Genomic DNA, 16,775 nt, shown 5'->3' with positions numbered 1-16,775 from the left:
TGGCCAATCTCCTCTAGCAAAGGACACCTGAATGACACTTAGTATGGGACCTGTTCTTGTGTACATGTGTGTAATAAGATTGTATTTTTTCGTTTGTTTAGGACTGTTTTAGCACAAGGGTGGTTTTGGGAAATGTAGTTTTAGCCTATTATGTAGCTATGGAACATCAATGGTACATGTTTCTTTATGGTAATATATTTCCACCATCAGATGTGTGAATACTTGGTAGTAAATGCACTGTGTGTATACTGTGAACGAGAGAACAAGAGTGTGTATGTGTGTGTTGCTCACTTCACACTGGTTCTCTTTGTTTATCTCTCCATCATAAGACTGCTGGCAGCCTCATCAGAAGCTCACTGCTGTACCAGGACTGAAGGGTCACCAGGGGACACACACTTATACACCCCCCCCACCCCTGAGTTATCAACCTAGATATTTTCTTGCCATTGTTTAGTTTTTTTTTTATTAGCAGTTGGTCTCTATGGATGAAATTGCAACTAGAATAAAGAGAAATACGGTGAAGTAGTCTCATGAAGCGAACACCACCCTTATGAAGCTGCAAGTAGCTTAAAGCAAAGTGATTATTTACACTTACTAGCCTTCGGGTGTAGCTGCGTGGAGACACAGAATCAAAGGTGTGTTTTCAGTAATATCATGGCAGGTTGGGTGTGTATGTGTGTGGATATGTGTAAGTGTAGGTCTCAGTGCGACCACACCGTCCCAGTGAGCAGTAAAAGCAGTCTCGTGGTCTCTAACAGCAGGTTTAAATCATTGTAAAGCTTTTCCAACTACAAAGGGAGGCCTCTTCACCTGCCGTAGGAAATCAGACAGCATTACAGCACCAAATGAACAGTTTGACTTTGGAGCAGCAAATCCAATATTTGGAAGCATTATGTCCACCCCTGAAAAATAGGTCGTAGTTAGGGAAATAGTAATAGCCAGGAGCTGATGAAAGTACTGCAAAATTTAGAATTAAAATGATTTTTTAATTTTCTCTTTCTACTAGATGAAAAGGTTTGAGGTCGTTTCACTGCTTTGTCTGATAATGTACAGGTTTTAATTGCTTTGTAGGGACAAAACCGCAGGGACACACAAAAAAAATGAAGTTAAGTTATAGTACTGGTTTTCTTTCTATCTGAGTAAGCAAGGTCAGGGGCTTAAGATATTGACAGTTTTATTAGAAAAGAGTATTCACCAACACTGAAACATTTCTGTGTTGATTAAATGCTCCCACATAGCCCACTCCCATGACTCCCATCACTAATACCATCTCACACTCACCCTGACTTTTCAAGCTATAGAAAAGGTTTATGTTGACTAGTGCTGATTTTAGCAAATAGTGGAAGGCGACAGACAAACATGACAGGAGGGCAGGAGTTAAGTCCAAATTTCACCATGTAGTTCAAAGGGTAATGTGCAAAATGTGTTGTCACAGGAGGTCCGTCTCTTATATAATGTGTTTGTGGCTTTTGGACCGAAAAAAAAGATTCAGCTCCCTGTCTAAGGAATACATGTTTCTGCTGTTGGCTGTGCATCGGTCATTTAAGTCAATTACAGCTGCTGTAAGAGAAGAAGTGACGTCATCATATATTAAATTAGCAGAGATAAATGACAACAGAAAATTTAATCAAAATGCCCTCATGCAAGAAGATTCTCAAGAAGCGTTTCAGCCTGTCAGGCTGTGGAAGCTTTTGCAGGCAAAAAACTGCAATGAGTAAAGAAAAGATACAGATCAGAGTAAACCTGTTATAAACAGATAGGCCCGTGTAACCTGTTTTAACAAACACTTTCTACTGTTTACTGAAAACCTGAAAGTTCATACCCAAGCCGGATTTCTGTTCAAGATAGGATTCATGTCATTGTTTAAACAACACTCAGTAATGTATGCAGTTTGATAAATTAACCATCACACATAATTTCTTATAAAACACATCGGTCAAATATTTCATCTTATAGGGAGTCATTAGAAAATAAAAAGACTGATGTAAGAAAGACACTCTGACTGATTAAAAATTGAACCTTATATAGTACAAATAATCAGAAATGGGTAGAAATGTACGTACTGCTTCCCTGTGTTACGCACTGTTTTGTGTTCGTGATTTAGTGTGTGTGTGAGAGAGAGGGAGCGAGAAATTACGTAGCAAGTGGCAAGCCACAGGCCATATCTGATGAAGTGACTCAGCCAGTGAGCGCACATTGTAGGGGAAAAGTCACTTGACAGCCACTGACATTCACAGCTGAAGAAGCGGTAGCCAATACTGACGAAGACATAACGTTGATGTAGAAGTGGATAAACTTACTACACTATATGTGTCAAAGGTTTTTTTGATCCTAGCACTTTGGAGTTGTTACTGAAATCTCAAGCAGTGTCATCGCTGTAATGTGCAATAAACAGTCTAAAAATAGAAGATCTAAGAGGAATAGGTTTGATATTATAGCTAAGCCACATTGAGGAGGTTCATGTTGCAGCCAGCACACAGCACATGCATTCGACTCAGTTATTGTTTTAACTCGTCGGCCTTTCCAGCTCTACTGTCTTTAATAAAGCTCTAATTAAGAGTCTCTGTAACATCAGAGGGCTTGCTGGTTAATATGATATAATAAGATTTAAGCGACTCAGCAGTTATCCGTTACAATTCTGAAAAAGAAAACGAATGAACAAAAATCTTTTCTGTGGCTCTGTTAAAACAAATTCACAAAGATCTCTGGATTGCATAAGAGGAGATTCTTTGCACTAAACAATAAGTTACAGCTGGATGAGAGTCAGTAAGAAAGGGTCCACTTGAAATTTTGTCAAAAACGCTAAAACATAAAATCTTGTAGTGAATGGTAGATGTTTGTAAAACATGCCTAATTCTCATCCTTTCACTCCTCAGTCATTCCTTTCTTTGCTGTCTTTACTCAACTGATCACATTAACACCGCAACTCTGCTCTTCTTCTCTGTCTCCATATTTCTCTCTCTGCTCAGTTAGGTTTTGAAACCTTGTACAGTCAATGTACAATGTGAAAGTGGCTTTTATTTTTCTGCAGCATGTGGAACAGCTGCGCAGTTCCTTTTCTGTGCTGTTTGACCTTTGTCCTACATTTGTTTTCTGCTGAATGAAAGTTAAGAAAAACACTGCTTTCCTCCAAATAGCCTGTAACCTACAGCTCCATGTGTCATTATACAAACACTCGTGCAGTCCCCAGATGCAGCTGGATGTCTGACGAGCAGACGATGGTGCATAGCAGGTTTAGTGAGTAATATCTTCTGCCCTTCCTCGTTTTCTTGCATCTCTACTTTTGTTTCTCCTTTATTTAGTCATGCTTTCACCCACTTCTGTCCGCTGCCTTCATCAGTGAACTTCCTTTTTCTCTATTGGTTTCTTACATTAAATGTTTTTGCCTCTTATTCAGGCCACATTCGCCATCATTTAGATCACTTACAGAAGCCCTGGTCCTCTCATAGACATTATTTATGTACAAAGTGATAAATGTGGGATTTTATAGTACAAATGGTCACAGCCATGATGGGCCCTTTAACCTACTTTGAGTCACCAGTCCACACTTCAAGAACCAGAAATGGGCACCTCTGCTTCTTTTTCATTTCACTGCCACTCTTTGCTGCTGCCCAGGTTCACCACCCACTCTTTTCCCTTGAGGAGAAAAAAATAGAGAGCAAATCAATTCCCATTGACATTTATCTTTGGTTTTCGGTCGCCCCTCTTTTCTCTCTCTTCTCATTCTTTTTTTCTTTTTATCTGAGTTCCTGTTGGGTTTGTCCATCAGTTGCCAGAATTGATTTTTTGAGCCACATCTTCAGTGACAATGAGAGTCCACACTGCTTTGAGGTGTGCGTGCGCATGCGTGTGTGTGTGTGTGTGCGCGCGTGTGTGTGTGTGCGACATAGAGACAAAGAGAAAGATGGCGACAATGAGTGTGAGGAAATGCTGAGCACCTGCCTGTGTGTAACAATGCACATGGATAAATGACCTTGTGTGTAGCGTGTTACCATGCTAATCTTAGCATGGTAACATGTGTATAGTTACCATTAAACCCCAAAATATAGTTTAGGTTTAGAAGGACTTTTGTTATTAGTTATAGACGCATCCTAACATGTAATGAAAATGTGATGAAAATCTAGATTTAATGGAAGTGCCAGATCAAAGGTCACAGGGTACATTAGTATTCCTCTGCTTGGGCAATAAATGCCATTACTCTGTCTGTCATGGCAATCCACCCACAATGTTGGACCAACCGTTGGATGACCAATGTAGCCTAAAAGATGATTGAAGATGATCAGTGTAATTCTGCATCATAATCATTCATAACAGCACAGATTTTACATTCTTGATTGGCATACTCAGTGTAAAGATTGATCACATTGGCCATAAAGGTGTTTATAAATAATCTGACATTTTGAGAAACAGGCCTCTGTCTTAGACTTGGACTTGGACTTGGATTAGAAGATTTATACCAGTGTCATGTTTGTCCTGTAAATATTGAGCTCCATTCTGCAGTCTGTTAGCTTAGGACAAACACTGGAATCAAGAGGAAACGGCTACCCTGGCTCTCTTCATCCAGCATCCCTAAAGCTCACTAATTAACATGGTAAATCTCATTTGTTTGATCTATACAAGACCAGAAAGGATGAAAATGATAGTTTGCATTTATCCTGTTTCTGGACTCGGGAAAAAAAAACAGCAGATAAGAGAGGGACTTGCACGGAAAGGTGATGTGGCAGTCCGAGAGATTACTTTTTGAATAGATGGTCACATTTCCTCAAAAACCAACCGATAGCATACAGGGAGATAAACCCCAGTCTCTTCATTTAATAAATAATTCGGAATACCTGCAGCAGCTTCTAGCCCCTGCCTGTGTGTGTGTATGTGTAACTCCTCTAGACTGTAATGTGGTCACCAACTAGAGACACGGCACTGTGTAAGTTTTTGAATTGACACAGATGCAGAAGAGTTTGAAGTTGATGAACTTTGCTATTTAAAGTCAGACGGAGAGCGTGCAGTGACGTGCAGAGCAGATAAGATGTGATATATGACAATAAACTAAAAATAAACACACTGTACAAAGTCAGAGTTGAAGGATTTTTCCAGTGAAGCAGCATTAACACAAACACAAATGTTCCAGACATCGAGCTCCGTTGACCTTGTTTTTGTAATTCTTAACTTTTGCAAGCTCATCTACACCCTATACACTGAAGACTTTACTTTATTAAGATCAAAGTTCACATCAGTAACATTTAAAAGATCATTTGTGTCCCTTATGTCATGACAAAAATCGCTAAGGCTTTTAAAATTAAATATTTGAATGCTATCACAGCCTGCCAGTGGATACACACACACAGTATTGTGGATATTGACCTCTGGGTCAAATCAATAGCATCAATATTAAAAGCTCAATAGTATCCATAGCTAAAGGACAGTAATGTTTATTAATGGCATTGCTGTAGTAGCCTCAGGACCAGTTCATAATGTCAAGACAATAAAATATTAAAAATTAATGGAGGAATTCAGTGAGTGTACTGACAGATGATTGCTTTTTAAAATAAACAGTGCATACATGTTTTTAAATATTGCTGACAGCCTGCAATTGTGATTGCTTGCTCTGTTTTATCTATTTTGGGAATGACTGAAAAGCAATACTGAGCAGCTGCATTTGCTAAAAAAGGGAAGTGTTGCTCAACGGCACAATGGTAAAGTCAGAGCACTGGTTAATCCGTCTCTTGACCTTTCTTGATCCTTCAGGCTGCTGGTGTTTTTACCCTCTGTGCCCACTTCTCTGTCTCCCCTGTGGTTAACGTGTCGCTCAGGGACAGTTTGTTGGTATTTTCTGAGTTGTTATAACTTTCAGAAAAAAACAGAGCAGAAGGTAAATTTGTCTGTGATTGTTTTGTTTCATGGAGGTTGAATGTGGAAAATAACCTAATCTCACACTGGGAGTTTAATAGAGAAAAAAAACATAAGGGTGTATGCGACATTCTTTCAAGGCTTTTATGAGCCAAGGAAATTGTGATCATACATTTACCCTGCATGAAGTATCTTGATGAGTCATCTTGCATCCTGTTGTCGACAGACATTATTTGTCAGCTGTTCTCTCAGAACTGAAACTTCAACACTGGGATTTGGCTCAGACCCTGGGAAGCCCCATTTGGTTTGGGTTTGTGAAAATATTTTTTTTGTCCCTCTACTTTTTCCCAGTATCTTATGTTCCATAATAGTGAGGCTTTTTATCTCAATATGGGGTCAGTCTGTTCTGTTCTGTCTGTTCTGCTACTGTGGTCGTCCAGTTGGTTCTAGCAGGCCGTGCCAGTAAGTGTGTGTGTGTGTGTGTGTGTGTGTGTGTGTGTGTGTGTGTGTGTGTGTGTGTGTGTGTATGTGCTTGTGTGCTCTCTGTTTTTGACTCTGTACTTGTGGATAATGTGCTATATGACTGAAGAAGAGCACTGACAGTCATGCAGCTGTTGTTGCAAAGACACTGAAAAATTATAAAGCGTTGCAGGACTTGTTGTCAGTTCACCATGCTTTAATTACCTTGCCGAATGTTTTTGACTATCTTGCTGTCATCAGGGCGGTGTCTGATGTTGGTTCCGGTTTTCAAACATGATGGATGGATGGAAGGATGTGTTTTAATGTCAAAAAATGTAGTAATTTAAGTTAATTTGGGTTCGGAACATCCACAATATTAAGAGATGGAAAAGATTTGAGTGTCTTGGTGCCTGTAGTGTAAGGAAACTGTAGGAAACTGACCATACACCCTCTTTCTGTGTGTGCGTGTGTACAGATATGGTCATGTGTGGTCATCCACACAAGTCTCTGTAATGTTTTTCTCCTTCCTACACAGCTTTCAGACTCTTATCAGACCCACACAGAACAAAACTTCTCAGCTATTTCAGTTGTAAGGAGAGCTGTTTGTTCTTGTGTGGCAATCAGACCACAAGACTGTTATCTTGGGAATTGACTACAGCTGCAAAAAAAAAAAAATCCTATCAAAAGTACTTCATTCCTCTTATTCCCTAGCTAATAAGGAACAGGCATGAAACCTCACTTTCCATCATGACAGAAAAGAAGGGTGCAGTTACTCAGGAACAGTGTCAATGTAATTTTCAAAACGAGTCGATTGGGGGGAAAGAGGGGAGAAGAAAAGGGAGGAGATTGATTGTACATTCTCGGAGTGTGGAAGTGTTTGATTTCGATTAGGGAACTCGCCCATAGGCCAGTCATCCCTGTTCTGCTCAAACGGTCTTCTTTATCATTATCGCAGCACAGTATAGTGGCACTGTCTGTTGGTCGATGTCAAACTTTTTCCTATGACTCTTTTAATGATTTTCTCTGTCATCCTCTTTATAGTCCCGTCTTCCTAGTGTCTTTGTCTCTTTACCCTTCTTCCCTTTCTTGCTGGACAGTAACAGTGGGTCTAGCCGCTAGCCGAATTATTGAGTGAGCAGGTCACGCTCTTGGTCGGCCAACCGCGTGTTGGAGTGTCCCCAATGGTGGCTGCCCTTTCAAAATGATTTGGCACAAACAAGCTGTGTTGCCAACTGAGTATCTTTGCCTCTAGATTATCTGACTTTTCAGACCCATTAAGTCACTTGTTCTCAAAAAAAGCGCATACCGACAAATCTACAACACAAACAACTAGCCTTTGTGACTTCCTGTAGAAGAGGGTTGCCTGTACTGCTCTGGAGTGTGAGATCGGTCTTTCCCTCTGCAGGCACATCTCTATGCTGACTGATTTTAGCAGTGCACAGTAGCAGCTTGGAAATGGCTTTGGGGTGACTGCTGGTTAACATGTAGTCAAGATACATATTAGGTTTAGATTAACCATATACCAGGTTTTGACCTAGTATATGGTTCTGACCTAGTATGTGGTTAGTCTTGTTTATTTTAGCGTGCCAGTGTTCTTTCACCACCACCACCAGCTGTGGTTTGACGTTTCTTCTCTATACCAGTTGTCTTTCACTAGAAAAACCACATGTATCACATGCACAACCTCTTCTCTGAAAAATGCTGCTCCCATTGTTGTAGTGTCTGTAATCGGTGTTAACTGCTGGTGAACAGAAACTTCACCAACTTCACATGAAACTCCAGCAGGAACGAATGTTTTCACTTTTAATGTTGAATATTTTTTAATTCTACCTCTAATACTTAAACAAAGTTCAAAGTGAGCAAATAACCAATGTCCTCAATGTCAGAATATACTACTGGCTAATAGTACTTAACAGTATTTTCTACTATTCAGTCATTTTAATTATTGTTTAAGGTTGTAGGGCTCTTTAAATCATCCAAATAGAATAATTATTGGCAATTATGGGGGTTCTATTAGTTTAGCCCTTATACGTTGTCTTTATAGAGCATTTATGGGCATTTATGGGTCCCACAAATTAAAGGCATGACACATTTAAGTGAGTAAGTATGAAAACACATGTATCCCCTCTGCTGTGACCTTCCACTCACACTTAGGCAGCAATTTCACACCAAAAAAATTAGCTGAAAATGTTTGTGTCAGACTGTTGTCCGGATGGAAGCATAAAGCTATTGCAAAATGATGACTCGCTCAAACAGGGGGCCGGTGCTGAGCCGCAGTAACATCATCCTCAGCTCTCTCAATGCTACCATTCAATGCAATCGTCCTGATTGTCGTTACGATATAAGAAATTATCACTGTTTTTTAATCGCAAGTAAGACAAGAATTTAATATTTGGTTTTGTTATGTGAAAGTGAGGTAGTTCATGTGTAGTTCAGTGTGTTGTATAAGTGTGTTACCTTGTTGTTTACGTTTGCTCCCTACTTGCTTACATCATCCCATTACCAATTATGTCTTCAGCAGTCTGTATGTGTATGTTTACCAGTACATGCTCTGGTGTGTATGTGCATGCCTTTTGTTTCTGTTTTTTTCCCTTGAGTGTATTATCCCCTAATGTATGTATATGGTAGCAACGGGAGATGGTTTAAATTAAGTGGTCCGGTGCTCAGGGGCACGTTCACATTGGTTTGGCCCCTCTGGAGCATTGCTGTATGTGTGTGTGTATGTATGTGTGTGTGTGTGTGTGTTTGTATGAGAGAGAAGTGGGGGAGAGGGTGAGAAAGAGAGAGAAAACAATGTGCAGCAGTATGCCGATAAGACCGTGCAGCTGCAGTTCTCATCATTTACGGAACATTAAATCTATGGTTGTGAGTGAGTGAGTGAGTGTTTGGAAACATGCTGCTGTAAATACATTCTGATATGAATGGGTCTAGTTCAGGTACACATGAATGCATTTATCCCTGTGAAGGCTGAGTGTCCTCACAGTCATGGAAAAGTAAATCCTCCATACCAAGGACTTCTGCAGGGTTTGTTTTTACTGGTCCGGTTTGCTCGCTCCAGATTGAGGTTGTGGTTAAAGCTGTCATATGTTTAGTAACACCACCTGCACACTTTTACTCCTGTTGCCATCGTGATAATTTCTTCTGAATTTTAGAAATATTTATGTCTGTATTTATAGCTGTGTAGTGCTAGTGTTGCAATCATTCAATCTGTTCTGTCAGTGAGTAGTGTTTCATAGAACAGGTGCTGGAAAAGACACTTTTTTTTTTTTTTTTTTTAGTTATACCAGAATATGAGGCACTTGAGCAGCTGTACATGCCGAGGTGGTTTCAGAATTGTGAAAGGTTCTTTACAAAAGTGGCTTTGAAAAACCCAGCAGCAACTGTTAGATTTTGATTTGATTTGATTTTGGTGCAAATGTCCAACCTTGTTCCTCAGTACAGTTTTTTTTCATACCTGAATTTTATGAAGCGATCGTTGCCTGTAAAGAAGACAAATAAATGTGGATAGAAGCAGTGAAATTATTAGAGAAAGATGAAGAAAAAAGAGACTGCAAGTTCTTAACAGGGTACACATCTACTTCCTGTTTGTGAATCTCTTGTTCCTGTCCTTGACACCTCTTCGTCGCTAAGCAACTCACCGTGACAGCAAGTTGGCAGCTCCTAATTGGCTGCCGGTGTTAGTAAATGCTGTATTTTAAGGCCTTTATATCGTTGGTAACTTTTTGAAGTGACAGAGATGAAGCATCTTTATCTCTAATGCAGAACTAAAGTGCAGAGTGGACAGTGATATTTCTGCAGGACAGTTTGTGTTTTAAGAGACTGAACTTTGTGACCTTTTCATTTCAAGACTATGTCTTCACTAAATGATACTGCATTTATGTGTTTAATTTGTCCAGTTTAAAGCCATGTCGAACATTTATTGGTTATATTATTGGCTCGTATTTTGTGGGAAACAGAACACTGTGCAGTTTTATATTTTTACTTTAATGCTATCAAAACATGCTATTTAATAGTTATTATTCCTGGGTTCTTTCTTCTGTTTTGTTTTGTTTTGATTGGATTTTATTACTGTGATTTCAAATTTGAGGATAAACAAAATGATACTAACTTTGTCTTCCTGTCCCTATCTTTTCTTCTCTTTCTTTCTACCTTTCTTCCTCTAGTTCTGTCTCTCTCTGGCCTTGTCCCACAAAGTCGTCAAGTCCAAAGACTTCAGCCTCTTCCATTGGAGTCCAGGTTGGTCACCTGTTTTATACCACCATCTTGCTGTACTTACAACTGCTGCAGTTTTGTCTTCTTCTTGACCTTATGGCTGTTTCCATCCAGTCCTGTCAGGTTTGGTCTCATCTGGATTCAGGCAACAGCATCCACTGAGTCGTCTGTCCGGTCCCAGCTGAGTTTGTTCCAGTTTTTAGTGGAGGCTGGTCCAGCGTCTCAAGCTGGACGGAGGAGAGACGAGTGGGGCCGAGGGCCCGGCCTTCGTGCTGCGACACAGAACGTCAAACCTCATAGAACACACCACAGATAGCACGCCTACAGATCCCATGAGTCCCCGGGAGAAAGGAGACACGCCCACCTCAGGTTCCTCAACCAGTCACCTCAGTACCGCAGAGTGCCCCTCACACAATGGGGTGAGTATCCAACACACATACAGACATGCTTTCATCTGGTTGGTCCAGAGCCATATGGCGCAGTATGGGTCAACTGGTCACACAGTAAAACTATCCCAACAAAACACACACGCCCTCACATTAATAATTAAATAGCTGTTGTTAGCAGGAAACTATGGTATTCAGTATAAGTATGGAAGTATGGCAATGTCTCAGTTTAATAAGTTGGTTTTATGAAATCAAAATCCCAACATGCACCTTTTTCTCATCTCGAGTTATACTTTATAGACATTAACAAATTCAATATAGGGCACAGTGTCAGTCAGATGTTCTAACATCAGGATGTTTGCAAAGCAGCCAAAGCAGTCATGTAGCTAAAAGCAAAATAGAAGGCACAGACACACACACACACACACACACACACACACTCACTGATGTTCATTAGAAACAGTAATTAGTGTTGTGGTCTAATCGGTGGACCACAGTCCGTTGCCTCTGTGTGTGTACACAAGATGCTTTAGACCAGTTTTCCTTTGACAATCTAATGTTTCAACAGATCAAAAAAGAAGATTAAACACTGGAGTTAATTAAACAGATCAAAGATCATTTAAACACACTTTTAAAAGGAGTGTTTTAAAGTTAAGAAGTCTTTTAGATTTAGATTTAGATTTAGATTTAGGTTTTTGGGACAAGTTCTACTTTCGTTTTCTTGATGGGGGTAATTATGCTTAAAACCTTGACCATTTAATATTAAAGCATAAAAACACACAAGTATATAGAATATAGCGCAAGATGCAGGAGTCATAAAGTAAAAAATTGTTGCTCTTCCAGTGAACAGCAGTAAAATGCAAAGCAGAATCAATATATTCATGACTGCTGTGAAAACACATGAAAACTTGTGAACTTGATTACATAAAAGTGTGTACAGTGAAAAACAGCACACAAAGACACACTCAGTATACCAACAGTGTGAATAATAGTTAATAAAAAACAAGTGCATTCTACTACTTGCACCATAACGAGAGCAGTTGGGTGTATATTGCCTTGCTCAGGGGCACCTCAGAAATAGCCGCTGAAGGAGAAAAGTGTGTTATGTAATCAGTTTCTCAGGTTTGATTTTGCACAGTTTGATCATGAGACAGTTTCCCGAGCATTTCAACCTCCACCACCTCCACTTATTATCGACACCCTCACCACCTTCAAGGCTTTAGAAAACTCGACGATGAGTCACTCTGTGCCATAGTAATTAACAGTGCATTATAATAGGGATGTCTCAGCTCTGCCTAATGTTCAGTTTTAGTTCCACTCCAAGGTCTAAAGTGATGCGGATATTGAACATGTGCAACATTCACGGCCCCTAGAAATAGGCCTGCTATGTCTATATACAGATGTCTTCCTGGAAGGAAAGTAAACACATTACCAAAAATCTGTGTGATTAGCATCCCATGACGGCGACGTATCGAACTGATCAAACAAATGTGCCAGATACTCTCCCTCGGAGGCATCACTTGTGTTCCCTTTTAGACTGTGTGTGTGCGCGTGTGTATTCAGACAAAGCTTCTGCTTTGTTGTTCAGTGTGAAAAGCAATCAGCATAGAGCTGTTGATCTGAAACACAATAGTGTTCGTGTGTGAGTATTGTGTCTGCTCGTGTGTGCCCTTTTTACCTGCTGTAACACAACACGGATACCTGAGAGGAGGCCAGGGGCCCCCTGCCCCGATCAGCAAGGGCAGGTTGTCTTAACACCCCACAGGCTGCCCTTTGAATTTTTCAGCATTTTGAGGAGGTGTTAGAGTGTGTCTCGAAATGTGTTTGAGAGTGTGCGGTATAGCTTTGGGGTTGGTATCACACATTTGCCATCAGATTGGATGAATGCCTCTCTGTCTTTTGTTTTGGAAGTTTGATGTAAATTATTTGTCTATAATTTTTTTTAAGAAGTTACATTTTACATGTTTATATTTATAAAGTTTCCTGTTTTCCAGAGGTTTTTGAACTAGTTCCCATGAGATTGTGGTATTTATGTGTCTTCCTGATCACACCCCACAGTTGCAGACAGTAATTTTGGAAACAATAGCTGTTTATCTGCCAACAATCCCAACCTACTACCTTAGTATGAAGTATTTCAAATGTGGTTCTCAGAATTGTTTTCAACAAATCTTTACAGTTAAAACGTATCATAAAAACGCCTCTAAAACTAACACCCTGAAACAGTGTTGTATTCAGTTTATGTGTGCCAAACATCCTGTGTCATTAAAGTTCAATTAAGTCTCTTTTACAGGTCGTTTAATTCATTTCAAGTAATTAAGACTTAGAGGTTTTTCAGACAGCATTAGCTGTTAGGTGATTCAGTTTTGTGTTGATGCAGCTAATGAAAAGATTTTCAGCGGAGTGGAGAACAGATCCCCTGAGAAGCCAAAGATCCCAATAAAGTGTGATAATGTTTTTCTGTTGTTAACCCAGAATACAACAGATACTTCTGTCTAAACATGTAATGTGCATTCAGGTGGATGAGAAGAGGACAATGTCTGCCTGTGGAATTTTATTACACACACACTTTGACTAGAAACAACAAAACAAGGGAAATACCAATAAACGGTGAACAAACACCTGTGAACTTTGTCTTAGATTTTGGACATCAGAGTACGCTACACATCCTCTCTTTGTGCCAAAGGTTTTTATTGCTTTCATGCGTTGACGCCCAGTCTGTGGATAGGGGATGTGACATTCAGTTTCACTTCCTCTTATTGTGCCTGTCATCCATAATTGCAATCCTTTAGTTATGTTAGCACTCCTCTTAGTGATTATGATTTAATTAATCACTTAAACCCTAGAGATGCTGAAATGAACAAATGTAAGTTGGTATGTTTTCAATGACAAAATGCAAAACATTTACTGTCACAGTACATGTCAGTATATTATTGTTTAAACTGATAAAAGTGTTTTATGGTGTAGGGTAATATATGTGAATGTCCAAAGTTATTGAGTTGCAGCAACATTCACATAAACCACAATTTAAAGGAATAGTTTGACATTTTATTTGCTTTGAGAACATTGATACCACTCATATATGTTTAGAAACACAGCAGCCTATCTACATTTGTTTAATCCATCCAAGACTGAAGTTTAATAACAACTACTCACTGTTTTACATGAGGTTATGTGTAAATTTTTGTGTGGGTTAAAAAACAAGATATAATATGTTAATCAGTGGGCTTTGCAGGTGCTGGTAGGTGGATTTTGTTACCCTCAGACAGAATCAGGTTAGCTGTTTCCTCTTGTTTACAGTCTTTATGCTAAGCTAAGCTAACTCAGTGCTGGCTGCAGCCTCATATGAGTGTGGTATTGATTTTTTTCACCTCAAAAAGTGAATTTTTAACACATCTGCTTCCCCTTATCTCTGTCACACTCTTTGTTAGTTCTTGGCATAGATGTAATAAAGGAAATCAATAGGGGATAGTTCAGTTTACTTGGATTTCAGTAGGAGATAATAGTAGATAAGTAAAATTTGAGGTAACACTCTGGATGAGTTTTATTGAATTTTGATAACAGTTTTGCACAAACTACAAACCAACATAATTTAAAAAATCGCTCGGAAAATAACTAAGATCACATGTTCCATGGACTTTTAAAATCTCCCAAGGCTCAAGGTGATACCTTGCCCCAGTTTGTTGCTCATCCTCCTATCCAGTGAGGCAAAAAAAACCAAAAAAAAAACGCTTTGAAGTTGCTTGAAAAATGCAAGGATCCTCGATTTAAGCCCTCCAACTGTTAACAGTTTGATAAAAATCTGTTTTACTTTGTTGCCATGCTAATGCAGATTTTTCATGCCCTCCTCATGGTCATGGGCAGGAACAGAGGAAGCAGTTTGCCCAAGCACAGTGTCTTGTTTTTTAGAGTCAGGCGTGTGCGTGTGTGTTTGGAACATACCATCTGTTTTTGAGGGTCTTGGCGTATTTTCCAAATTGTTATCATCCCATGAGAGCATTGTGCACATGTGAGTCACATGTTGAATCTCTCTGTCTGTGTTGTGCAGGGGTTACAGTGTACAAGGGTAAGCGCTTCCCTCTTTGGTCTGGTACATTCAGACTCTCTTGCCATTGGTCCAAAGACTTTCAGCTGTGTTCCTATTGGCTTGCAGCTGTTTCCTGTCCACCACCCCATACCAAACTGCCAGCATGTGACTTTGTTTAACTTTGTTCCATGTTTCACTCTATGAGGGAGATTTTCCCTTTAACATCTCTCCTCCTTTACTTCCTCCCCAAACTTATCTTCTACTGACCTCAGCAGAAGTAAATAGAGCGGAGGTTCCTCATAACACACACACACGTAAACAAAGTGTCTCAGGTGTGCTTGCATGTGAGCGGCCATTAGCCAGGTGAAAGTCATTAGGCAGGTCTACATACAGAATGGTTAATCAGTCTGAGGGGAGCTGGGTATATGTTTTTTGTGTATGTGTGTGAGACAGAGGAGAGGATTGGTCTTTAGGGGCTCTTAAGAAAAACTGCCTCATTTAATCTGAAGCGGAAAAGCGTCTCGAGAGATTTCCTCTTGTTCTCATGTCTGTATGTCATTCAGGTCTAACTGCTTTGCTCAAGCTTATATGAAAAGTGTTGGGAGTCTATGTGCTGTTGTAGTTGTGTCCTGCACTACACAATATTTTTTGTACTTTCATCTGGATTTAGAGTTGTTGTTTAATACAGCTCTAAAGCTTTACTCTCTTTCTTTTTCAGTTGACCCTTGTGTCCTCAAACGTATCACACCTTACCTTTGAAGTTTCAATAGGACAGAATAGATACAAAACTTCAGTTTAGTGATGATTATGATAATGCTAATTTTTGATCATCGCCATTTTGTTGTAAATTTGTAAATTGACAATCTTACATTATCATAATATATATGACCTTTTATTCCACAAAAGAAAAACAACAGCTCTTCCTCCACCTCTACATGGTTGCCTGAAGATGAATACATGGAAAAATATTTGGCAAAAACTTAGATAATGAATCAATTATGTCTTATTTTGTTTTGCAAATGTGGATATTTGCTGGGTTCCTTGTTACGAAACTGTTACTCTGTGGTTTTGCATTGTTGGTCAGACAAAATGAGCAGTTTAAATAAGTCCGCTCAGGCTTTGCGAAATTGTGATGGGCATTTTTCACTTCCTACATTGAAAAAACCAAACAGCTGTTTGTTTGCTGCTTATTCTCACTCAGTCATAACAAGTGTAACAGTCATAACAGGTAAAGATGTGAGGTTAAGTATGCCAAGTAAAATAGCTTAAAACTCCCCCTAAAGCCAAATGTTCATGTTCATAATAGACTAGCTGCACTTTAATGGGTTGAAAATGCAATCAAGTCTGTTAGATTAAATATCTGGGCTCCCTCATGCATTTCCCTGGAAAACCTTTCCTTGAAAAATGGGAACAGTGCTCGCCTCAAGTATGACAACAGCTGAGATGACTATTATCCAGCACGTGTCACTGTGGCTCCGTGTCAGACAAGCAGCCAGCGAACCTGTGCTGACCCCCCGCACTGTGTCAGTCGTACATGATGAGCTGCTGCACAGTGAGTTTTCAGAGCTGAGGATGGACACTTCCCAGAGGGATGGGATCACACACATACTATCGCACAGAGCAAAATTTGACTCCATCACCTCGGCCATAATGACTTGTTGGAGACCGGGCAGCTGAAGTTGAGTCACGTGTGGGGGACATACTGTGTTCCTCCAAGGAGTGTGTGTGTGTGTGTTTGAGTGTGTGTGTGTTTGAGTGTGTGTGTGCCTGTAAGCACATTAGTGTGTTAGGGATAGGTCCAGATTTCCAAGAACCTTAACCTACTTGACTCCTACAGCACTCCTCCTTTC

At 39.8% G+C, this 16,775-nt stretch overlaps 1 protein-coding gene across 1 annotated transcript in view; it reads left to right on the top strand.

Annotated features, from left to right (window-relative positions):
* Positions 1 to 16,775, top strand: part of adipor2 (adiponectin receptor 2) — a 31,739-nt gene that overhangs the window by 5,348 nt on the left and 9,616 nt on the right. Inside the window, exons 3-4 of the mRNA XM_071502229.1 lie at positions 10,467 to 10,539; positions 10,630 to 10,934. Of these exons, the coding sequence (XP_071358330.1) occupies positions 10,848 to 10,934 (87 nt within the window). The 5' untranslated portion in view covers positions 10,467 to 10,539; positions 10,630 to 10,847. The remainder of the gene's footprint in view (positions 1 to 10,466; positions 10,540 to 10,629; positions 10,935 to 16,775) is intronic.

The sequence above is a fragment of the Trachinotus anak genome, unplaced genomic scaffold (genome assembly GCF_046630095.1).
Source record: "Trachinotus anak isolate AG129_WGS33_773 ecotype Australia unplaced genomic scaffold, CSIRO_AGI_Tana_v1 ptg000018l, whole genome shotgun sequence".
NCBI classification, from domain to species: domain Eukaryota; kingdom Metazoa; phylum Chordata; class Actinopteri; order Carangiformes; family Carangidae; genus Trachinotus; species Trachinotus anak.
This window is presented reverse-complemented; position numbering and strand designations above follow the sequence as displayed.